Source organism: Acanthochromis polyacanthus, chromosome 1 (assembly GCF_021347895.1).
Source record: "Acanthochromis polyacanthus isolate Apoly-LR-REF ecotype Palm Island chromosome 1, KAUST_Apoly_ChrSc, whole genome shotgun sequence".
Lineage (NCBI taxonomy): Eukaryota > Metazoa > Chordata > Actinopteri > Pomacentridae > Acanthochromis > Acanthochromis polyacanthus.
The window spans coordinates 55,122,793-55,146,382 of record NC_067113.1 but is presented as its reverse complement, the minus strand read 5'-3'; the positions used below and the strand labels follow the sequence as shown (position 1 = coordinate 55,146,382).

Below are 23,590 nucleotides of genomic sequence, written 5' to 3'. Positions count from 1 at the left end.
TGACACATTTTCTGCCGCATTTCCAGGTGATCAAGAACCTGCTGTTCGTGGGTAAAGCCATCTACCTCATTTCCCCCGAGTCGGACGTCGATTCGCCTCCGGAGGAAGTGAAAGAGGAGGAAGAAGAAGAGGAAAAGAAGGATGAAAATGGAGAAGAAGGAGAAGAGATGGAGGAGAAAGAAAAGGAAGAAGAGGACGAAGACGACAAGGACGATCGACCTCCTTCGCTTCTGTGGCTGATTAGGAAGTTGTCTTTAATGGCGAAGAGAGAAGCAGCGTTTTCTCCCAAAGTTCCCCTCAAGGTAAACAAATAACCACTTTATTTACCAGCTGATGACTTTCTAGTGTCAAAGCTGTAGCATCATTTGTGCATTTATCTTTTCCTCCACAGAGAACATGTGTGTTTAAGTTCCTGGGAGCGATAGCCATGGATCTGGGAAAAGACCGGCTCGGCCCATATCTGACCACCATCATCACTCCACTGTACAGAGAGCTGGACAGCACGTATGCAGAACAAGGTAACTGCTGCGAAACGGTCTATAAACACACTCATCATTCAGGTTTTAACCCTCTGGACTTCAAGACCCACCAGTTTAACCCTTTAAGCTTCAGTCAATTCCAGCTGTTTTCAGTACAAAAAATCGCTAATATTCTATTTTTAAATAAAAAAAATTACGAAAAATACGGGGAATATTGGACGGGCATCGCGAGGTGCATTTCCTTGAAAATGACCGATTCGGGGATTTTATACGGACTTCAGGACATGTTTTGGATAAAATAGTTTACTGGCTTGTGTCATCTGGATGTAAAAGGTTGGATTATGGCCGTTTTTTGTGGAATCTTTTTTATTGTGTGTAATAATAAACCCGGAAATGTGAGTCGCGCTGTGTGCGTTGAAGCCGTGTATAGAGAACGGATGGATGAATATTCGTTTTTGTCGGACAAATGTGTTTTTCTCACCCGCTGTGGTAATCGCATCTGAAAGTGGTTTATACCGACGGATTCATGAGAATCTAAGCTTTCCATCGGCGTATAGTGTTTGTATAATCGTGTTTGCAGCCGTCGGACATTCTTGAAATTCCTATGCAAATTAGTAGGTGTACCGCCGGCGGATGCTGTCTTTTAAAAAATCGGCCTAAATGACGCCATTTATCAGAGCAAGAAACTGTAAAAACACAAAGAAATGTCAGGTTTTGATCTTTACTGACTGTTTTTGAACTACTCGTCTGTGACGCAAGGAATCATTGCGTCAGAAAAATTAACTAAATCCAAGCTTAAAATCAATATACTTAACCAAGATCCTTTTTCACTACTCTCAATTGTAAAAACTGAATAAACAGGTGGGTTTTCAACATTCTAACAGGTCGTGAACTTCTCATCTGTGACCCTAAAGACCAAAAATGAACCAAATCTAAGCCTGAAATTGTGATATTTCATCAAAATCATTTTGTTCTACATGTCTGACTTTTTAAAAAATTGCCAAAAATAACTAAATTCTGTAAAAACGACACTTTTCAGAACCACCATGAAGGTCTCTGTAACGCCAAAACCTGCCAGCTGGTTTGAAAGGTGTGATATTTAAAAAACAGTGCTAAAATTGAACTATTTTTCAGATTGAGAAACTCTGGAAAAAAACTTCTCTTTTGTTTGGATATTCGAATATCCAGCCTTTGGAAAATTGGAAAGTTCACAGGCTGGCTCTCACATCAGGCTCAGTCTGCTGCACCTGTGTGACTGAGCTCGGCTGAGTGCTGCTGCCAATCATCTGGGTGGGGATATAAAGAAGGATCTCCCAACTGCTCAGCTGGTTGTGGGTAGGCGACCTGGAAGGTTTGACACCATCAGTTGGCCTTCTAATGGAAACCTAAATGTCTTTGTGTCATGTCAGTGCATAGAACCCAGCACTTCCTTTTGTTCTGGGGAATGTTTTTCTTTTAAGGGGTTTTAGTTTTTTGTTTGGTCTACCTCCTTGGTAGATTTAGTGGGGGACAGTGGTATTCAACCACACTATCCTCTTTTACCACAGAACCCCGTTTTTCATTTGTTTGTGCAGGTTTTTGTTGGTCTCACCCATGAACAACCTTAGTTCATTTAATTTGTCTGAGACCAGAGGAGGGGAAACGTAACAGATATTCAACTTTTTTTTTTAACATGATATGTTGTTCAGGCTGGTAATAACAAATCTAAGCTAAAGATTGTGATACTTCAAAATCACTTCATTCTACATGTGCAATTAAAAAAAAATGTTAGCAGTGACCAGGTTTTGTCAAAAAATAAAAATAACGTGAAGCCAAAAGTGGCTCAAGTGACCAAAATTCAGGGACCATTTGGATGAACTGCAGGATGTGTTTAGACAGAGGAATCAAGTATGGAAACTAATTAGAAATATAAATAGTTAAACATCTGTAGTATGTTAGAGTCACAGTTTTCTCCCAATGTTAGTATTTTTGCACATGTAAATAGTAAAATAAACTTTGGTGTTTTTCCCCTCTATGTTTTATGGTGTTAAAATTGTGCTATATTGCATATTTTAAGTTCTCTGTACTTCTAAACATGGTTGTCCTGTTTCCATGGAGGTGCAGGACTTTATAGTGCAGTAAAAACTGATGGGAGCCAGAAAAACAGCTGCTTTGTGTTCAGAGGTTTGACTACTTTATCGATGATCTCTGCATAGATCCAACATTGAAGAACTTGGCACAGGAGCTGATCGAGCTGCTGAAGAGACAAGTGGGCTTGGAGAGGTTTTCTCTGGCTTTCTCTGCTGTCCAAAAAGAGTTTTCACAGAGACGAGCGGCTCGCAAACGACACCGAGCCATGCAGGTACGATGGACGTTACAATATGCAGCAACACAAAACCCCTGAACTTCAGTCTATGATCAGCTGACTCACATTTGTTTTCTGTTCTGCCAGGCGGTGGCTAATCCAGACATCGCTGCCAAGAAGAAGCTCAAGAAACACAGGAACAAAATCGAAGCCAAAAAGAGGAAGATCGAGTTCCTGCGGCCGGGATATAAAGCTAAAAAGCACCGGAGTCACGCGCTCAAAGACCTGGCGATGGTGCAGTGATCTGTAGGAGCTGCTACAAGGACACAAGGTGGGAATGAAAGCTGATCAGCTGACTCAGGACTTACAGGAGGCTTCAGCTGGACGCTGCAGATGTACAAGTTTGACCTCTTAATGTTACATTATGACTTTAACATCCTAATTACCATGCCAGTTGGTTTAAAAAAAAAAAGAAACAGATGCTTCACCTTGGTGCTGAGCCAAGTGTGTGAAGGATGTTGTGCAGAAGCCCACCTATTCAACACGGAGAACTGAGACATCCTGTAACAGCTGCCACACAGCAGGACGTCTGTATCCCCAATGACAGTCATTCCTGTGAATTGCAGATCAAAGCTGAAGTCTATTTTTTATTTTCCTGACTGTGGAGCTGATTGAGCTCCGATTTATATCATGTGCAGTTGAATGTACGAGTTTTGTAATTAAAAAAAAGATCCGACACAGTCACTTGATCCGATGTCGCCGTTTTAAGCTATAAAAAAAGAAAGTCTGAACGTTGGTACAATGACTGATAGCAATCTTTACTGAGAATCATTTTCACTGTACAAGCAGATATAAATATGCAACCAGAAAACTTTGAGCATATAATTAGTGTTCAGTAACTAAATGAATAATATGCCAAAGCTGCAGCCAAGGATTTCAGTTGGAGGGGTGGGAAAAAAGGTTTTAACCTCTGAATTATTTAAAAACACAAATCAACAGCAAGAAAAAAAACAAATAGAAATCCATGATGTTGCATCTGCAAGACTATATAGTACAAAAACAGCAAAGGCTGCAGTAACACTTGGCTAGAGGACAGTAGATGCAGAGAAATTGTTTTCTTTTGAGTTTGGGATCTAGTGAAGGAAATCAGAAGCCTGCAGAGGTATGTCGGATTAGTTTAGCTCTCTTAACCTCCTAGATCACCATGGTAACTTATACCACACAGCTAACTCAGGCGGGAGGAGATTCTGCTCTATTTGGGATTTTAAATCAGCTGTAAGAAGCAGAAGCACCATTCTTTCACCAATTCCCTGTTTTATTTTTACATTCTTCATCATAACAACCTGTTCTTCTCAGATAGGCAGAACAAGATTTCTCCATTTTGTGCAGAAACAGAGCCTGGTTAACAGGAAGTTGCTAACCACGTTTTAGGTTTTGTCAAGCCAGCTAACGCAAAGAAAGCCCGGCTATGTTTACCTTGCCCCATAGTGTAGCCCTAAAGTCTCAGATCTGTCCTGTCAAATCAGTGATATTTGTGCTTTGATGTCAAAACGCTGCCTAGTTGTGGTTCTATGTTGCATCTATTCACTGTTTGTACATACGACTTACTGAGTCTCTCCGGCAGAAGTTAACTGATGCAGAAATGTCACAGAATCTCCTCTTAACCCGCAGTAATTTCTTATAGTGTCAAAGCTACTGCAAACGGAATAATAAAAATAGCAACAATTCACACAGGTGTTACCGACTGACACTCGGATGCATTTCTGAACCTTAAGAAAATGTAGACACCACGATCGAAGTGCTGCCCTTCGGCCTTGAGGTTCTCCAGAAACTTCACGTGTCCGGTCCAGACGTTACTGCAGCCTTCACTTGTCAGTCCCAGGCTTGAAAGGCGTTAGGCATTGGGAGGATTTGGCCAAGGCTTCGGGTGGGGAAAAGGACAGAGGAGAGAATAGGAGTGCAATCACCAGTCCAAAGAAAGTGAGGAATGGGAGAAGGGGTCAGTCACAAGGCTTCATACAGAAGGGCCAAAGGTGAGGAGTATGTACAGAAGGGGTGGCAGCCTTTACTGCCGACTCTTCAATGAATCCACCAACCTGCGAGCACAGAGCAAATACGGTTGCGCTTCAGTAAACACAGAGAAGAGATAACATGTTGTGCAATGTGTACAGTGCTATTCTAAAGTATCTTCTTTCATGTCAAAGTGAGAATAGATACAGAGGCTAAACTGCTGCCTGGGTTCTTCACCAGTCAAAGCTTAATGGTAGAAAATCTTGACTAGAGATCATCAGATGGCATGTGAGAGACTCTAAAATGTCAATTGTAAGAAGTTTCTATGGTTGGAAGGGACCAAATCTAATCTAGTCTTACAGCTTTTTGGCCGCAAGACAAGATGCAGCCACCATCAGCACTGTAAAGCATGGTGGTGACATCATCATCACTGGGCGCTGGAAAGCTTGTACAGGAAATAAATGCAGCAAAGGATAGAGAAATAGTGCATGATAACCTGATGTAGTCTGAAGAAGAACTGTGACTTGGGGGAGAATTTGTTTTCAAAGAAGACAATGCCCTGAAATAAGCAGCCAAAGCCTCAAAGAAATGGTTTAAAGACAACAAGGTGAATGTTCTGGAGTGGACAAGTCAAAGCCCAGACCTGAAAAAAGCTGATCATTCACTGAAAGCAGTAACTGCAGCCAAATGTGCATCAACTTAACATGGACTTCAAGGACACAAATACGAACAGTACCAGTCAAAAGTTTGGACACACCTTCTCATTCAATGGTTTCTATTTAATCATACATTGTAGATTAATACTAAACATCAAAACTACAAAAAATACATATGGAATTATGTTGTAAACAAAGTGTTAATGTCCAGTATTAAGCTACAATGTAGAAAATAATACAAATAAATAAAAAGCACTGAATGAGAAGGTGTGTCCAAACTTTTGACTGGTGGTGTACGTGCTGCTACTTTGTAGGAATCTGTTTTCATCTTGACATCAAAGGCTGTTTAAGCAAATTCTTGTCTAAAACAGCAAAATATTTTGACAACAATTTAGTGTTAAAAAACAAAAGGGGGGAAAACTTACTTCTATGAGCCCTATACAAAGCATGTTGGTAATCTATGGGTTTCTTAATTAGCGCTTCACTTTGTCTTTTTCTGTACACAGTAAGTACAGTGTAACCTACCACTCCATGGCTTCGTCCAGGCCTGTGCCTTTCAAAGCCGAAGTCTTGAAGATCTGCCATTTTCTATCTTTGAGGGCAGGAAGGCCCAAAGCGTTGGCGACTTCAGTGGGTGTCATTGCCTGGTCCATGTCCTGTTTGTTCGCAAACACCACAAGGATTGCCTTCTTCAGCTCTTCTTCCTGGATGTGACACAAATTAAATCATGAGAAAATGACATTTACAGCACTAATTTCCAAGTAGCCAGTGAGTAAAGCCAAGCAGCTGCCTGACATATCTCTTATCGAGGTCAATGATATGAGTAATAATTGTATTTAACTGCATTTAAATACCACAGATGTTAAAGCTTTAAGATGTTTTGCTTTCTCTGAGCTGATGCAGTGTGAAGTGGTCAATGTTAAAGGTCATTTCAGGTGGTCAGTTTTAAAAACTTGGAAGGCTGAATGTGCATGTGACAACTTTTCATATTGAATTTTGAGGTCAAGATTCAACTAACCCAATCAAAACAATCCGATTAGTTGAGCTGACCTCAAAATTTGACTAATTTGGAGTGCTTGCATCCATCTTTTATACACAGGTGCTCGACAAACGAATATCAAGACAGCATGGTGTTTTCAAAGACCTGACCTAAAAGCCTAGCTGAGAAAGGTCACACTTACCTCCAACATGGCCACCAGCTCTGACTTGGAGATGCCCATCCTGTCGCGGTCGCTGCTGTCAACGACGTAGATGACGGCGTCTGTGTTCGAGTAGTAACACCGCCAGTAGGGCCTGTAAAGCAGGGAGATCAGCTCCATCAGGAGGCAAATAAGACATGGTTGTACAGTAAAACAAAGCAAGAAAAGAGACATTTAAAATGTGAAGTGAAGAAAGTTAAAATAATGTGAGAAAAGTGAATGATGATGAGGAATCTCATCAAAATGGCTCAAAATATGTCAAATCCAACACAGAAACACTGGTTTTCTCTATTAATATCCAGTGTCCAAACTGCTTTTTTTGGAGCTGTGTTCTTGTTCCACAGCCATGAATTTCACATTTGTACACCTGGAAGCTCGGCAGCACGGTCGCCATCTGTCATCCACACCTACCTGATACTTGTCTGTCCTCCAAGATCCCACACCTGGAACTTCAGGTTTTTGTAAGTGACTGTCTCGACGTTGAAGCCGATTGCTGTAGAGAGAAGAATCCAAACGGTGAGGGTAGAGAACACGAGGCGTATTATTAGCATCATCTTATCTGGATGCACAGTGGTTGTTCTGCAGAATGCTGCAATTGTGACTCGCAAACAGACTGCCGGTTTTCTGGATTGCATTTCTACTTTCAAGCTATGAACAATAAGAATGAGGCAGTGGGAGGAATAAATAATGCAAAATTTTAATGAAGAGTTTTTTTTTCAAACCAGTGAAACTTGTTTTTCCTACCGGCTTAGGTTCTCTAAAGACTGTGTCAAAGAGGAATGTTGGCCAGAATGAATTGTGCCTCCAGGCTTATTGGTTGATACCATACATAATCTAATCACAGAATATAAATAGGCTGTTCTAAGACTCAATTTAAAAATAGTGCATCAGATTAACAGAGAGTTGAACTGTTTTAAATCCTAGCATAGACTGCATAAGAATAAAATTTTAAAAAATCAGAGGAAACTGGTACATACTGGGAATTGTGGTGACCACCTCTCCAACCTGAAGCCTGTACAGAATAGTGGTTTTTCCTGCACCATCCAAACCCAGGATTAAAATCCTCATTTCCCTGGTGCCGAACAGGCCCGAGAAGAGACTAGAGAACAAACCACCTGGAAGAAAGAAACACATAGGGGAAGAAATTAGTGCTTCATCATATATTATTTCAGTATCGACATATGCGTAAGGGTGTGATGTGAAGTGAGACAAATTAACTCAAACACATCATATTACAATTTTTTTGCTGCTTGGTACAAAAAGAAAACTCAAGTGCTACTTAATTTCCAGGACTGATCTACAAGAAGGTTGTTCTCTTGGATCCCTTTTCTTTGACACAGCTTGTTTATATGCAGCTTCCACATGAGCAAAGCAAAATCAGCAAAGAGCAGCACACAAAAATGGAAGGTTTGGTTGCATAAAGAAATGTGACATCAGTTGTAGGAAAATATTTTAACAGTGTCTTGTAAATGTTCCCTCTGGCACCGCAATAAAAGCTGTAACCATTTAAATGAGCACCATAAAGCTTAACGAGTGCAAAACCAGATTTGAATGTCATCCGAAGCAGAAAAATATTTTGAATGCCTTTGCATGTGTTTCACCAACACAGATGCACAGAGAAAGACACTGAAAACAGGAAGGTTTGGTTGCAAAAAGAATATCGGAAATCTGAAAATATTTTATCTACAGAAAAGATGATGCTCATAAAAAACAAGCACTTTGCCGGGAGTGTTTTGCATTTGCTGCCACTACACAAGGATATTTCTTTGACTATTTAAATCAGCCCCATAAAGCTCTGTGTGACAAATGTGAAGTCTGATCTGAATGTCATCCAAAGTGAAAAGCTATTTTGGATCTGTTTGCCATTTCTACACCAAATTAGACAGCTTCCAAACTACTTTTTCAGCTTTTTAAACTTTTTATGCAGATACACACTCTTATAAATTCATCCCAGTCGTTACAGAATGAATGACTCTATCCAAATAGAATTATTAGAGTCATCTTTAATATCACAATATGCAACAGAAAAACTAAACTCCAATGTTGCTCAGTTCCAATGCATAATGACAATCTATTATCATTTATTACCCTATGAAACGTGGTAAAATCACCCAAATCATTCTAGGATTTTCATTTAGTTATTCAAGTCATCTGGTGAACATTCCTGTATTTTTTGTCAATAACTTCAGTATCTTCAATGTAGCACAAGCCTTGTGGATAGAAAATGTATTTTTTTTAAATAATTTATCACCTTGGTTTCATCAGTGGTATTATATATCTTTTTGACATAAAATAATTCAAATGCTAAACGACAAAGACTATCAAACTAGTAAAGGCACTGTAGAGACACTTAAAAAACAGAAGTGAGAAAAACGAGAGTACATGTGGTGAATATGGTTTCAGCACTGGAAAAAAATGACTTTTCCTGTTTGGTGGCCTCATTTACTGTCAGCATCAGTCAGATGGTTGAGAAAGCTAGCTGAAGTTAGCTTAGCAACATTAGCTGACTCTAAGGCATGCTGGTGCTATCTGAGGACTGCAGGCTGTTGTGCTTTATCACCGTTACCAGTGTGAAATTATTAATTAACAGCAATGCTTGGAAGAGTTTGGAAGTACTAAAATATGATGAGTGAAAAGCACATTAATGACTGTAAATAGCTAACGTCAGCTAACAAGCTAGCTGGCTACAGTCGCACTGTGCTTTAAATGGAACAAGCAGCAACGAAATGGGGATATACGGGCGTCTAAACAGGACGTCACATGTAAATAAAGTAAAAATGAATATTTAATTGACAAAAAATTCAAATACTCACCCATTTTGATAAGATATAGTCCCAATTTTACCAAAGCAGCGACAGGATGGTTGGACTGAAAGCCTCTTCCGTCTGGTTGACGTGTCGCTGGTCGATGTCACCAACTGTGGCCTGGATTTCGTTTCGCAAGATTCATCACAAACAAATGCCACCAGTAACTGTAAAATAATTATAAATAAGCAAATAAAATACATTTGAATAATTATTAGTGATAAATATGAATATTAATAGTTTTAAAGATGTTTTTATTTTTGAAATTGTCAGTGCGCCTCTTTATAAAAATGTAAATCTTTGCGTCGAAAGTGCGAAGGAGGTAAAAAAGCTTCACTCCGACGATGTGCTGCAGGCTGCATTCAAGAACTCAAAACGGCGTCGCGTTCAGAAACGTTCAAGAGCTGCTCTGAGACAAGGGACTGTGACAATAAAGTGCGAACGTTTGTGAATGTAACTTGCATCAGACGAAGGAGTTGCCCTCTCTCTCAACAGCATCAAATTCATGATCCTCGGAGACCAGAAAAGAATTTAAAGCCCCGCGTTTAAAGCTGCTGCACGTAATCGTAATTTTACAACATAATGCGACGGCTGTGAGCAGTTGAGGGAAAGTTCAGGATGCGGGGATCCCACTGAGGTGTGTTTATCCGCGAATGGACCTGGTGCCCGTCGGCTGAGCCATCATTTACGAGCCGTGGTGAGACTGACGAGGCGGGACCGCCGACAGGATGGTGGAGCGGTCGGACCGAGCCCCTCTCCTGGACTGGGAGGAGGTTCCGTCCGCGGAAAAGCCCGGCGGCGGTGCAGCTCCTACGGCTCCTCACGCTAAGGACCGACTGTCGAGCCCCTCCAACAGCCGTGCCTTATCAGGATGCTCTGGGTGGAGCAGCGGACCGGGGGGTCCCACTCCCATCAGGGCTGCTTCAGACGGCTGCGGCGCCCCGCCCGCGACCTCCAGCGCTCCGGCGGGCTCGGATGGAGCGCTGGTACCCGCCGAGGAGGAGCATCTCTCGGATGTAGGACCGAGGGAGGTGTCGCTGGAGGAGAGGATGGTGAATTGGGAGGAAAAGGACCAGATTGTGTCGGTCTTTGTGGTGACATTTAACACCAGATCAGGTAAAACTGTGTAAAATGTGGTTGCTACATTGAAGAAAACACAAAAGCTTCATAGAAAAAGGGGGTGATTTAATGTTTCTAATCTGGAAATGAAAAACAAAACTAAACACCTGACTCCTGTCGTGCCAAATGCAAACAGCTGATGTGTCAGACGCCCTGTTCTCCTACAGGTGTGGCTTCTCTGACCTGGCCATAAGTTTAGAGACATCATTAAAAGCTATCTGCAGCCTGGACACACCTGATAAAATGTCAGGATGTGATGGAGATCAATCAGCGGGAGGTCTGTGCAGAGGAGGCCCATGCATTTTTAATGAGGGACATGTTGGAGACAGGGTGAGCCAGCTGGTTGGAGGGCTGGTGGAGGATTTTAGGTCTCAAGATGATGGAGAGAAACTGATATGAACATAACATATTGAAATCAGGGTGGAGCTGCAGAGGCGCTTTATGATTTTGCAGCATGAGACCAGGACAATGGGTTAAAATGATCAGAATTTTAAACATATATCAATATCTAATGAGTGCCACCAGGTCACAGAGCAGCTTCTGCAGGAAATGCTTCAGTATGAAGACCAGTGAGATCAATTCCTCGTCTGTACAGTCAATACTGTTGCCCTGTCCACTAATGAGACCATACCACCCATTTTCTTATTACCATAACCAGGTTTCGTAGGTTAAACCACAATAATATACACTACTATAATGCATTAGTGCTGCACAATATTTGATAAACTGTGATATACACTGAAAAAATGCAGGGGTTTTTACCTGAACAAGCTTGTCTGGAAATAAATAGTCATTCCAAAATGATTGGAGGGATGTTATAAGGGAATGCATCTGCATAATCTATAATATTTTTTTTTAAATCAGTGAAAAACAAGCTGAAAAAAGCGAATGGAACCTTTTTCATTTCGTGTAACACCGGCAAAGTCATCCAAAATATTTTTTTTTTGCTTTGGATGGCTTTCAGATTTGGATTTGCAGAATTTTGTAGTGCTGATTTAAATGCTTGAAACAGACAGATTACGTGTTTCTGGTCAATTCTATAGCTGAAATATTTCCATACCATTGGCACTGCATTTATTTATGCAACCAAATCTTTCTTTTTGTGTTCTCTCCTGTTCATCACACATGTGGATCCTGCATTCTTAGAAATTTCCGTGAATGAAGTTTAAAAAAAAAAAGCTCAAAATTGGAGTATATTTGAGCAAAAACATTTCTTTTGTAGTTTAGCTGTGGAAATGAATACCATGTAAGTTTTCTTCTTATATCAAGCTTGATGTGTTTGCCTCACTTCACATTACACAACCTGCAGTTTGACTGTTGCACATGAGCGCATTGCGGTGTTGTTGATGAAATTAGATATTGCGCAGCTCTATCATGCATTTTTATTTGCAGTACACTACATTAGACACATAGTGCTATTGTACATATGAGACAATGTGCTTTTATTTAGCATAAATTTAATAAAAACTGAGATAAAACACAAATTGCACAAAGTCCCTTTAACAGACACATGGAAATATCAATAATTTGCACACTTAAATGTCACTCAGATGTTAATTATAAAGGAGTGTGTGAAGGAAATAGTTCCTAGACTTAAAAAGTTACACGAAAAGTGGAGATTCAGCAGGCCTACTTCACAACTAGATGATTTATTAGCATCAAATTCGGATTATTTGCCATTTTCCATCCATATAGTAGTGGTTTATCAGGCCGGCAGAGTGAGTGACGGCATTTTCTGTGAGCAGGTGGAAGCAGGAGAGCAGAAGCTCAGATTATGTTATCATACAGGTGAACAGTGTCTGCTCTTATTTGCGTGCTCCTCTTATGTTACAGCTCAGATCTCCACAGTCCACAGCAGCTGTAGCAGAAATTCCTTCACATAATGCTGAGACATAATTCAGATTTCAGGATAATTCCCCACAAATTTTCTAGAAATCAAAAGAAAGCAGCCTGATTTTCTTTTAAAAAATTACACATTGACATTTTCCCCCCAGCAGTGAGCCTTTTATAAGACATGAAATCACTTTAACAGCCACTTAGCTCTGCAGGACACTCGAAGTTAAACACTTTAAGTCAGTACCAGCTGTCAAAGTGGCAATAAAGCATCTTTGGTGTGCAGCTGCAGGTGTCTTATAATCTCCATCCAAACCTGCAGCTTCAATTTGACGCCCGATCGACTCGTATTTCTGCAGAAACTCGACTGACTGATGCTCGTATCTGATGATAAGGCTGGAAGCTACACCGTCTGAGTCACCGTCTCTGTTTTTTCTGCTCCTATCAGAGAATATTTGCTCAGCTGTCGCTCCAACGTTCACCCGGCGCATAATGAATTCAGAGGAGTTGTTGTTTCGTGAAATGACTGTCTGGTCCTGTAGCAGTGTTTGTCTGCTCGTCTGTGTTTTATTATCGTCTCTGCTGTTTGGTAGGAAACATGCTGGAGTGGTGTCTGCCAAAAGACATGGATCTGGAGGGAGTCGAGTTCAAAGCCATTGCCAGCGGCTCCCACCGGGTCACCACAGACTTTATGTAAGTTTGTGCTCAATTTCAGCAAGTTCTTCAGCTGCTTTACCATCCAAAGGACGCAACCGAGCAACAGAGCACAGGAGGCTAGTTTCCAGTGTTAGGATGCGTCCCCATGTCCTCGTCCTGGCAGGACACAGTGAAAGAAAGTGTTGCCTAGTGAGAGAAAAAAAAGCCCAGCCATCTGGCAGTGCCTTTGCTTTTCATGACTCATGGCCTCATCTGTCTCCCTCCCTCCTTCCTCAGATACTTCCGTAAGGGCTCCTACTTTGGCCTGGCCTGCTTCGCCAACATGGCCGTGGAGAGTACGGTGGAGAGGGGGGCGAGGATGAAGTCGGTAGGGATCCTGTCACCTTCCTACACTCTGCTCTACAGATACATGAGCTTCCTGGAGCACCAGGTCAGGTAAGGGTTACTACAACACACTGGTCTGCTTATTAGAGTCCAAATAATACTGGATTTCTGGGGCCAATTTGATTTTAGGGAGTAAAAAACTTCCCATAATGATAGATCAGCCGTTTGTTTATATATACTGGGACAGGAGCCAACCAATAAAGGATATTTTCAACCGACTAATATTGACAAGAACTAAACCCAGTTCTGTTTACACTCACTTTCACACACGTTTGAATACTCTACTTACTATGTACGGAAATATCACAATAATCCATGGTTTAATCATACATGTTTAGCTCACTATTTATTGTTTATGTGCTCATATTGCTAGCACAGCTGTAGACACATAATACAGGCTGCTTATATGGACATTATGTAATTATATATGCCACTGGAATTTATGAACAAAGTCCTAATTGAGCCTGACGTGCACTGGAGGTCATTAAGCATCACAGCAGACTTTGTCATGGTGCCCCTTTACTAGCTAAGCCCCTGCAGTGCTCTCTGCTGGCCAACACAGAACTACCTACAATTTCATGTGCATATATATATATATATATATATATATATATATATATATATATATATATATATATATATATATATATATATATATATATATATATATGTATGCGTTGTGTTACAATTTTCCATCTTTTCACCAAACTTTTGGAACCAAGAAATGTATTGAAAGTAGTATATTTTACAGTTTAGGAACAAACCTTATGGTCGAAACTTACAGTAAACTTTACTGGGACTGTAATCTCATAAATGATTATTTTTTTAAATCAAAATGTCAACTTAAGCAAAATGCATAAACAATTTATAGATCAAGTTATCAAATGACATGTACTAGGCAGGATGTGTTTAGCAAGTAACTATCTATTTGCTAGAAACTTTCTACTTATCTTGTATAAAAGCAGACTTTAAAATTAGAGTTTTTATAAAATGCAGTGACTGAACCCATTCAGTCATACTGAAAAATAGACTCCAATTTTAAACAGCTATGTACATGTACATATATATTTTCTCCCATTTCTTGTCATTTCAGTGCTGTAAGATTTTCCTTTAGCTAAAATCTCTTTTGAGGACACTAGAAACAGCTTTAGGTGTTAAAAATGTCTTCCCAACACTGGATAGCAACAGTTTTAGTTTCAAGTCACAAATAAAAGTGGTGAATAAATTTAAATTGTACAAGCAACTGTGCATAGAATCACAGCATGGAAACTATATAAAAATGGTCATTCACATATGTTCTATATATTGACCGGTCTTTGTTATGGTGTGGGACTAATTAAAAGGCTTTAAATAGTTAAGTTAGCTTTCTCTCTTTCCTTCTTTTCCTTCCTACAACGCCACACTTCCATGTTCTTTATGCACCACTAACATTAGTTCTGGTGTAGACGCTTTCAGTGTTTCATCCTGATCCTCGTCACACTTCCTCCTCGGCAGATCTTTGAACACAGCTTTCTCTTTTTCCCAGCTTTCCCTCCTCAGTTTCCACCCTCTGGCCTCCGCTGGCCTCCAGTCATGCAGCGGTCATGCTTCTTACTCATCATTCCCCACGTAGCTCGCTCCAGATTCCCCATCTGCTGACTGCCTCCGTAGTCTTCTGTTCCTTATGTAAAGGCCTCGCTGTCGGCCACGAGGTCATTAAGATATTTAGCAATTTATGGACGCTTCCTGCTTTTTTTCTCTCCCTCTGTTTTGTGTTTTCTCCTTATTAGTTTTGCAGGGAAATTTTAGAAAGCGATGATAAATGAGGAATGTTTCTAAGCTGAGCATAATTGCAGCCTAAAACTTCATGAAAAACAGCTTAAATGTGATAAATCTTTATCAAGCCCGCACCGTATCCAGAGCAACTAGAAATCCTACCTTGAACTTTATACTCGAACAGATGCACATTCCACCCACAAACCTTTTTATCATGTGCAGCTTCATATGCAAATCTGTGATTACAGTCTGTAACCTGCTTGATGAATTCACCTTTTAAGACACAGTGATGAGATTTATCGCTGAAACCGCCGATTGATTCATTGACTAACAGAAAATGAACCCACAATCAATGCATTTGAATTATTTATCAGCCAAAAATGTCAAATGTTTGCTGGTTCTGGTTTCTAAATTGGAGATTTGCTGCTTTTCTTTGTCTTATTTCTTTGTAGATAAAAAATCTTTTCGTATTTGAACTGTTTGTCAGAAAAAAATAGATGAATATGAATTCTTTGAAATTAAAAATCTATGGTTCCCTATATTCCAGTCTAACTGAACAAATAGCAAGCGAACAAATGGGGGAGAAAAATGAGGCATTTAGAAGTTGTTAGATATATTTAATCCATTTTTGCCTTATTAAGTTGACAGCTGGGAAACACTTCAAGGACTCAGAGTTTAATGCTGTTTATTAATGTTAGACTTGAATATATTATATTGCAAAATGCGGTCAGAATTCTAATTCTAAAAGTGGCCAAGGCCTCATGAATGAAAGTAAACAAGGACACATACTAAGTAGCTTTTAAAAATGTACAACTTATCATATAAAAACTTCTTTTTACAGCAGTTGGGTATTGAAGTCAGGATGCATATTTCTGTTGCTAGCATTGATTTCAGGATAAAGGTCAACTGATTACTGGTCTGGTTGATTATTGGATCTGATATTCTGCGTTTTTGCAATTATTGGTATGTTGTTTTTCAACAATTGTGCCAGAGTAGCACATTTTAAATATAGTTTATACTATTTATTAGGGATGTCCGATAATATTGGCAGAAAAATGTAATAGCGGTCAATGCCGTTATTGTTTTTTTTGTTTCCTATCATGAAAACCGATAAAATAATGCCTGGATTTTGCCAGTATTTACAAGCGCACAAATGATCACATCATCAAACTGCGTTGTGAAGCGTCTAAACAAGTGTGGCTGCATTAACGAGCTTTCTGGGCCTGTCTAAACCACATGTCTGTGGTTTGGAATTATTTCCAAGCCCACATATATCTGTATTGGTATCGGTTGATATCGGAATCGGAAATTGACAGTTGGAGAACATCAGCATATCGGTTATTGGCAAAAAAGCCAAAATTGAACATCCCTACTATTTATGTTTATCTGTTTACACAAAACATTACTTTATATATGATATATTTTAATTAAGTTATTTTTAATGTAATAAAAAACATTCATCATCATATTTATTATATGTATACATATTCATTTATTGTAATATTTATAGTATCAATTGCAATTACATGAATGCAATTTAATACAAAAATCCACAAACATTCTGCAATCTGATTGGTTTCATGTCAGGATGAATAGCCAGTCGACGCTAAAGGATAAATATTGAAAGTTCCCTTTTAATTTAATGTGTGTTAAACATAAATTAATTAGAGAATTTTTAATGAAGAGTCATGTTAGAGTTTGTTTCATTTAAAACCAAAGTTTCAATTTTTACAGAAAATACTGGATTTTAGGCGCTGATGCTGTTAGTGTACCTGTTTTTAGGAAGTAAAAACTTCATATATGTTGGCTTTTATTCATTATATATATTTGTAAACATACGTATAAATACATCTAGTATGTTAGAGTCAAGCTGATTCATTAAGAAAATGATGAGACGACACTGTTTATGAATTACACCATTTAAATCAAATTTTCACATATATGCCAATACTGAAATCTTAGTTATGAGCCAATATCAACCAATAATATCGACCGACCAATATATCAGTCAGGTTTAGTTCCAAATATCAGATACAACTTTCAGTGAATAATAATAGTAAAAACAGTCTAATAGTCTGTATCTGTTTTCTTATGTGTAGAAGTTTGTTTTATGACTGAAAAGCTACAATATAGTACAAAAAAACTCCTTCAAAGAAGTAAACATAAAGATTAATACAATAATCAGATGGATCATTAATCAGTGTGAGAGTTAACTGCAGCACTAATCAGACCTTTGCATCTATTTTAAATAAGAATAAATCACGCAGTTTTAATTTTAGTCTGGGTCAGTAGAATATTTTTTCCAGTCCGCTGCATATGGGTGGCAGTGTGTTGATGATGGTTTCCAGGCCACAGACTAATTCATTTGTATAACAAAGAGCTTCATTTGATGCACAATACAGTATCTGCACAAATTAGTGGCTGGTAACCCCATGTGCTCCCCATTTTATTAGCTACATTTTGAAATCAGAAAGGGTCTTTAAACAAAAAATACTATTATTTTGATGATTTATTTTAGGAAGTGCATGCATATACAGTATTTCAGATGTTGCCCTGCACAGAGTGAAACTAATCTGCTGGACTGAGCACCAGCTGTACATTTATTTGCAGAGTGTTTTATATTTACATGTGTTTAAGCAAGCTTGCTAAGCAGTGACAGCGTGCAGATTTGTTGGCCGGCTGGTGGTTCTTTAATGTTGTTTCTAAATCTTTACACTTTAGGTTTGAATTTCTACCTTAAATAGCTCCTTGGTTGTCATTTTCCACCTTCTCCAGGCTCCAGCTCCAGTCTCCAGGCCACTACTCTCCCTTGGAGGCCTTCTACGAGGACAAGAGAGCGCTGCTGCCCCCTGGTGGAGATGCTGTGGTCACTGCGTGTCCGGCCAACGCCTGGGGAGCCGCAATCAACCACAGCATGCACCCTGAGATGAAGGTTGGAGACACCTTTCCACTTTTATCCTCCGAGTGTGTAAATGAGGATAACTGTGGCTCTTTTTTTATGTTTTCTTGTGCCGTAACATCACACGTCTCTGTGTTTGGATGCAGATCACCCACCCAGCCGGTTGCATGTCCCAGTTCATCCGGTTCTTCGGCGAGCAGATCATGGTGTTGTGGAAACTGGCTCTCCTCCGCAGACGCATCCTCATCTTCTCTCCTCCACCCGTGGGTGTGGTCTGCTACAGAGGTGAGGAACATCTGGACTGGTTCACAAAGATTTTTCCATTTCAGACATGCACCTTGTTCTGGTAATCTGACAGCAACTGAAAGTGTCGGTTTCAAGTCTGAATACACATCCTGGCCGTTTTTCTGTAAAAGTCAGGCCGACAATATTACTAAATCGGACTTAGTAGTATTTCTGTATCACTTAAAACACAGCACAAGCGCTTTAAGTGGTGTAAAGTGATTACATTTCCGCACCAGTATTAATCCAAAAACAACACAGAGATGCTAAATAGATAGTTTGTATACCAACATCACAACTTTCTGACTCACTTTGCTCTATCTATTAGCCTACAAAATGAAATGCAGCACAATAAAACCCTTAACTACAATGAAAATCAAAATTTACAGCTTAAATTAATGAATAAATAGATAAAATAATAAATGAATATATGGTAAATAAAAAGATTAATGTAATTAGTTTTTTTTCCACTACAAGATGTCAATAGGAGCTGCTTCAAACTGTTTCCTCAGAGTTTATTTAAAAGCTGCAGCATTAGACAACAGCTAGGATCCAGTTGTATCTTTTGTTTTATCACCTTATTTTATTATTTTTAAATATTTTTGTTCGCAGCCGTCCTCTGATTGAGTCCTGAGCTTTTAGATTCACTGTTAAATAAATCAGAAATAGCTTGAGCTGTTGGTTTAGATTTAGTCTGTTGTTGCATTATTATGTGGTCTAATCTTGGGTGAATGACTAGATTGGCTTTAACAGAATGATGAAGCCAGCAATGTTCCATATCTCATGTCTAAAAAGGGTATATGAGATATTTCCAAAAATATTTGCTTTCTGGCTGATAGAAAGATGAAAAGACAAGATTCCCGTGTGTTGAATCTCAAATGATAAGACACTGAAACCCAAAATGTTCCTTTCAAAGCAGCTATTAAAAGATAATAAATCCTATTAAATCGCATTCACAAACCAGTGTCTTCCGCTAACTGATTACATGAGTCTGGGGGTTGTACGTCACAGTCTACGTACTGTAGTTAATTTCCAGCTGCATCAACCCACTCATCACCTGCTGCGTCGCTCTCATTCTCCCACACTCATCATCATCATGCATCATGTTTCTGGTTTCCACCCCCTCTGCAGTGTACTGCTGCTGCTGCCTGGCCAACATCTCCATCCCCGGGGTCGGCGTGGCCGTGCCCGAATTCAGGCCCTTCTTCTACGTTAATGTCGCCGACATCAGCGCTCTGGAGAACGAGCTCTCCTATGTGGCCTGTACGTGGATCCTCCAAACATGTTGACATTTGTGAAAAGAGACACTAAAAATAGAAAAGTCACTCAAATGCACATCTTTTGCAGGCCTCTGTACATTGACTCCTGTGTGTTTTTGTGTGTTTAGGTACTACTGAGAAGATCTTTGAGGAGAAGAAGGATCTGTACGACGTTTATGTAGATAATCAGAATGTAAAGACCTACAGAGACGGTCTGAAGCCTCTGCTCCGCCTCAGCACCGCCGACAGGGAGAAATATCGCAAGTTAACTGAGCAAAGGTACGTAAATCTGATAGCAACTGAGCTACTGGTTAAAGACTGTGGTGTTTTATACATATCCTATTATCATCAAATCTCCTAAAATTATGCTTTTTTTGTAATTTTTTGAAGAGGAGGCGAAGTCTCTGACCTTGAAATCTTTGATGCAGTAGATTTCCAGTAGTACGCACAAGTTATTCTGTTCCAAATGTCTTCATTTTCCTTTTTACCCCCCCAAAAAATGCAATTCCACCTGGATTCTTAAAATAGTAATCATGCAAATTGCTGCAGAATCATTTTTAGCCACATTAACAGTAGTGATCTTCATGTCAGGCCTAAACTTTGCCCACAAATTTAATTTGTAAGCAAAAACCTGCGAAACAAATGAGACTGCCTCAGGTGGACTTTATGTTAAGTGCTAAGCTTAGCCTTAGTGGGAAATATCAGTGAAGGATTGACAAAACAGAGATGAAAATCATCCGTAGCTGCAGGAGACAAGCTGTTGAATCTCGACCAGTCGATCAAAGTGGACAGATTAGAATCACATCATCACTCCTATTGTTAGCGTACATATTAAGTTATAGTAATCCTTGTTATGAATGATATATCCACATATCTGTTATCGGCCTTTCATAATTTACTAATAATCGGCATCTGTATCAACCCTGAAAACCCATATTGGCCGATTCAGTCCTAATATTAGCAAGCATGCTCAAAGCATGCACATGTGCAGGCGTGTATTTGCCTGCACATGTGCTCAGCTGGACAACTGAAAATATACCTCATACCAACAGATAGACATTAAATGTGTGTTTGTGTTTGTGTAGGCAGATGCTGCTGTACTCCCAGGAGGAGAATGGAGACTGTGTGTCCAGTGAAGAGGATCTGTTTATTCTGTGAGTACACAATGATGCATTTAGTCAGTCTGTTAAATGACAACCGCTGATGATTTTCTCCGGTCACATTGTCACCCACTGTGGGTTAATTTTCCCCTGCAACACAAAGTCCTGCACCTCTAAAGGTATTCAAATCAATACAACAAGGGTGCCCAAATTTATGCACCTGCCTACTTTTGTTTAAATAATTATTGCATACTTCTGTAAATCCTATAAACTTAATTTCACTTCTCATATATCACTGTGTTCGTCTGCTATATGATCTACTTAACTGAAATTGCTAACCAGTGATTTATAAAGGAAAACCTTGAAAATTATCAGGGGTGCCCAAACTTTTGCATGCCACTGTAACATGCTTTTCAAACCTGCTGGCAGTTTGTGGGCTCCAGAGGATTAAACTAAATCCAAAACTTATTGAGCCTGAACAAAATCCCTCAACGTCCTCTTCCTCTAAAACTGGTTATTACATCTCACAAAGGACAGATCTGTGCTGATTCTCTGCTTCTTCCATAACACCACTGCTAGAGGCAACCTGAACGAATAGATGTTAAAAATTAATGCCATCGGTAACAGATTCCCCTGTTTTCTCCACCTGATAGGTTTTTCCTGGAGCAGAACAACAGGATCTTCCAGACCCTGAGCGAGGTGGCGGGGAGCACCGACCCCACGGTGACTCAGGAGAGTGTGAGGGCCATGGGGCTGGATCCTCACGGAGACAGGCTCTTCCTGCTCCACCTGCTGGAGATCTACGGATATGACACCCTACTGGTGTCTGAACAGCTGTGCTGCAGCTGAGAGACCTTCGGCCGTCCTGCCTTTCTTCAAACGGGGCTGATTCGCCTTGAACCAACTCTGAGTGCTGCACTACTGACTACTGTTAGACTCCCTGAGCCTCCAGAAACTCCTCTGAAGTTGTTTTTTCTTTTGTATCTCCATGTGCTTCTTTCTGTGGTTCTGCTCCTTCACAAGCAACGACACATCAACTCTTGTGGTCAGTTTTCCTTGATCGAGCCTCGTGGAGATAAACTCACACTTAAGATGGATGGATGTCTTTTTGCAGAGCTGCAGTGTTTCAATACTGAGCCTCTAAACATCGGATTGATTAGAAAATAGAGGAGCAAATCTGCACTGGGGCACCTGTTAGATGATGAAGTGAGAGATCTGGAGATTTCAGCGAACAAACATATTGAAAATGAACGTATGAAAGTCAAAGAGAGGTGGACTTGTTGTAAATAATCCAGATTTTTTTCCTTTTATGTACTGTGTGTCAGCTTATGTGTGATTCGGAGCCCGATTTTCTGCCATTGTTGCTCTCCTTGTATCAAGTGCTGGATTGAAACATCCAACCGTCAAAGCCTCTACGTCAATATCAGGGCCTCCTTTTTGTAACTGGTCAAACTGCCTTCGTCTTTGAGACTAATCATCACAGTTAAAGAGGCATTTAATGCTACAGATCATGGATGTAGCCCATTAATTCCATTTTCGGTGATTCTACATGATCACATGGAAACAGAGTTCAAATGGTGGATTTGCAAACAAGCAGTGTTAGGATTTTTCATTTTCATTTCAACGCAGAGATCGCTGAACTCACAACTTCAGGTGTTTTCCTTTAGTTTGTAGATATGAGCTTGATTTTTTTAGCAGCTAATATGTGCAGAAGAGTTCTCAGAACAAACACAATTCTACAACATTTAAGCTTTGGATATTTTTCAAGCACATCCCAACAGCACAAAAGATAATTTAGCTCCAGGAAAACAATGCTGTGTGTTAAAGGAAATGCATAAGTGACAAACGAAGAAGAAACACAAGATGTTTTTGCTGTCAGGGATGAAGAAAAAATCTTGAACTGGCTATTTTTATAACTGTATCATATGACAATGTGAAATTGTGTTATTGGAAAGAAGCAGCAAAGTCTGCAGCTTTACGTGGCTTTAAAGCAACTTTGGGTTTGATCACGCTCACGTCATTTTAAGATGCAGCAGTTTTCGAAGCACTGAAAAGAAACTCACAGTGGAATCATAAAAGCATCGCTTCAGATAAAAGATAAAAGTGTTTCTCCATAATGCTGGCTGAGTAAATAAGCTGTTTCACCACATCAACCTCAAAGCTGATGAGAGTCCGACCGATGCAGAAGAAGTAATTTTGGGTTATTCAAACGGTTTCATCTCGTAGTTTTGTGCAGCAGAGCAGCACCATTGTTTGCAATATTGAAAGCACCGTCTGCAGCACATGTAGCAGCAAACGTGTCACAGCTGGGCAGACGGTGGTGCAGAGTCAGGTGTCACAGTTAGTCGCTAGTTTGTGAAATGCATTTCTGTAAAGTCAATAAACAGTGACCCTCTTTTCTCTTTTCACCACTACATTTTTGCTTTTTAAGTATTTTATTGACTATTACACATACAGCAGGACACAGAACAAAAAGCATTCAAGCTGCGTTTTCTGGCTGTCTTGTTTCTTTTATAGACCCTCCAGAAAAACGCGATTATGCGATCGCATGAATTCCCGCATTAATCACCAAAATGCCGCTGATTATGCGGGGGTCAATTATTTCCCAAAAGGCTGCATAAGTCCTGCAAGAATCTCACATTTCCACGAAAAAAAAAGAGAAATACGCGGGTCCCTCTTGATTTCACAATTTCCGCATAAAATGAGAAAACTATAAGCAATATAAATGGAGTTGTGACTGAGTTTTTATGTGACGCCCGGCCTGACGTCATCAGTTCACACATTCACACACACAGTAGAAGCACGAGCTGATGCGGAGCGCGGTGCTCAGAGACGAAAAACAAGAATGGCGAATGCTCAAAGATCACATT

The 23,590-nt window shown here is 39.9% G+C and overlaps 3 protein-coding genes across 3 annotated transcripts in view; 2 read left to right on the top strand and 1 right to left on the bottom strand.

The window, feature by feature from the left end:
• The window catches only part of utp20 (UTP20 small subunit processome component), a 44,671-nt gene extending 41,164 nt beyond the window's left edge, over positions 1-3,507 (top strand). Inside the window, exons 58-61 of the mRNA XM_022217823.2 lie at positions 27-302; positions 392-518; positions 2,675-2,820; positions 2,911-3,507. Of these exons, the coding sequence (XP_022073515.2) occupies positions 27-302; positions 392-518; positions 2,675-2,820; positions 2,911-3,066 (705 nt within the window). The 3' untranslated portion in view covers positions 3,067-3,507. The remainder of the gene's footprint in view (positions 1-26; positions 303-391; positions 519-2,674; positions 2,821-2,910) is intronic.
• A 53-nt stretch (positions 3,508-3,560) lies between these two features.
• Positions 3,561-10,216, bottom strand: arl1 (ADP-ribosylation factor-like 1). The gene is made up of 7 exons (XM_022217845.2): positions 10,092-10,216; positions 9,442-9,599; positions 7,606-7,743; positions 7,040-7,121; positions 6,611-6,722; positions 5,955-6,133; positions 3,561-4,859 (listed from the first exon to the last, which is right to left on the bottom strand). The coding sequence occupies exons 2-7, from the start codon at positions 9,443-9,445 to the stop codon at positions 4,829-4,831; spliced, it is 546 nt and encodes a 181-aa protein (XP_022073537.1). The 5' UTR covers positions 9,446-9,599; positions 10,092-10,216; the 3' UTR covers positions 3,561-4,828.
• On the top strand, positions 10,161-23,134 carry LOC110968033 (DENN domain-containing protein 11-like). The gene is made up of 9 exons (XM_022217834.2): positions 10,161-10,548; positions 12,978-13,077; positions 13,318-13,476; positions 17,956-18,112; positions 18,226-18,364; positions 19,493-19,624; positions 19,749-19,899; positions 20,706-20,774; positions 21,374-23,134. The coding sequence occupies exons 1-9, from the start codon at positions 10,161-10,163 to the stop codon at positions 21,567-21,569; spliced, it is 1,491 nt and encodes a 496-aa protein (XP_022073526.1). The 3' UTR covers positions 21,570-23,134.
• The last annotated feature ends 456 nt before the right edge of the window (positions 23,135-23,590 follow it).

Excerpts from the sequence above, each read along its gene's own strand:
- LOC110968033 (XM_022217834.2), top strand. The coding sequence starts at position 10,161 with ATGGTGGAGCGGTCGGACCGAGCCCCTCTCCTGGACTGGGAGGAGGTT. Across the intron at positions 13,078-13,317 it reads CGGGTCACCACAGACTTTAT|ATACTTCCGTAAGGGCTCCT; the intron begins GTAAGTTTGTGC and ends CTCCTTCCTCAG. Across the intron at positions 20,775-21,373 it reads GAAGAGGATCTGTTTATTCT|GTTTTTCCTGGAGCAGAACA; the intron begins GTGAGTACACAA and ends TCCACCTGATAG.
- arl1 (XM_022217845.2), bottom strand. Across the intron at positions 7,122-7,605 it reads GGTGGTCACCACAATTCCCA|CAATCGGCTTCAACGTCGAG; the intron begins GTATGTACCAGT and ends TTCTCTCTACAG. Across the intron at positions 4,860-5,954 it reads CTGGACGAAGCCATGGAGTG|GTTGGTGGATTCATTGAAGA; the intron begins GTAGGTTACACT and ends CTGTGCTCGCAG.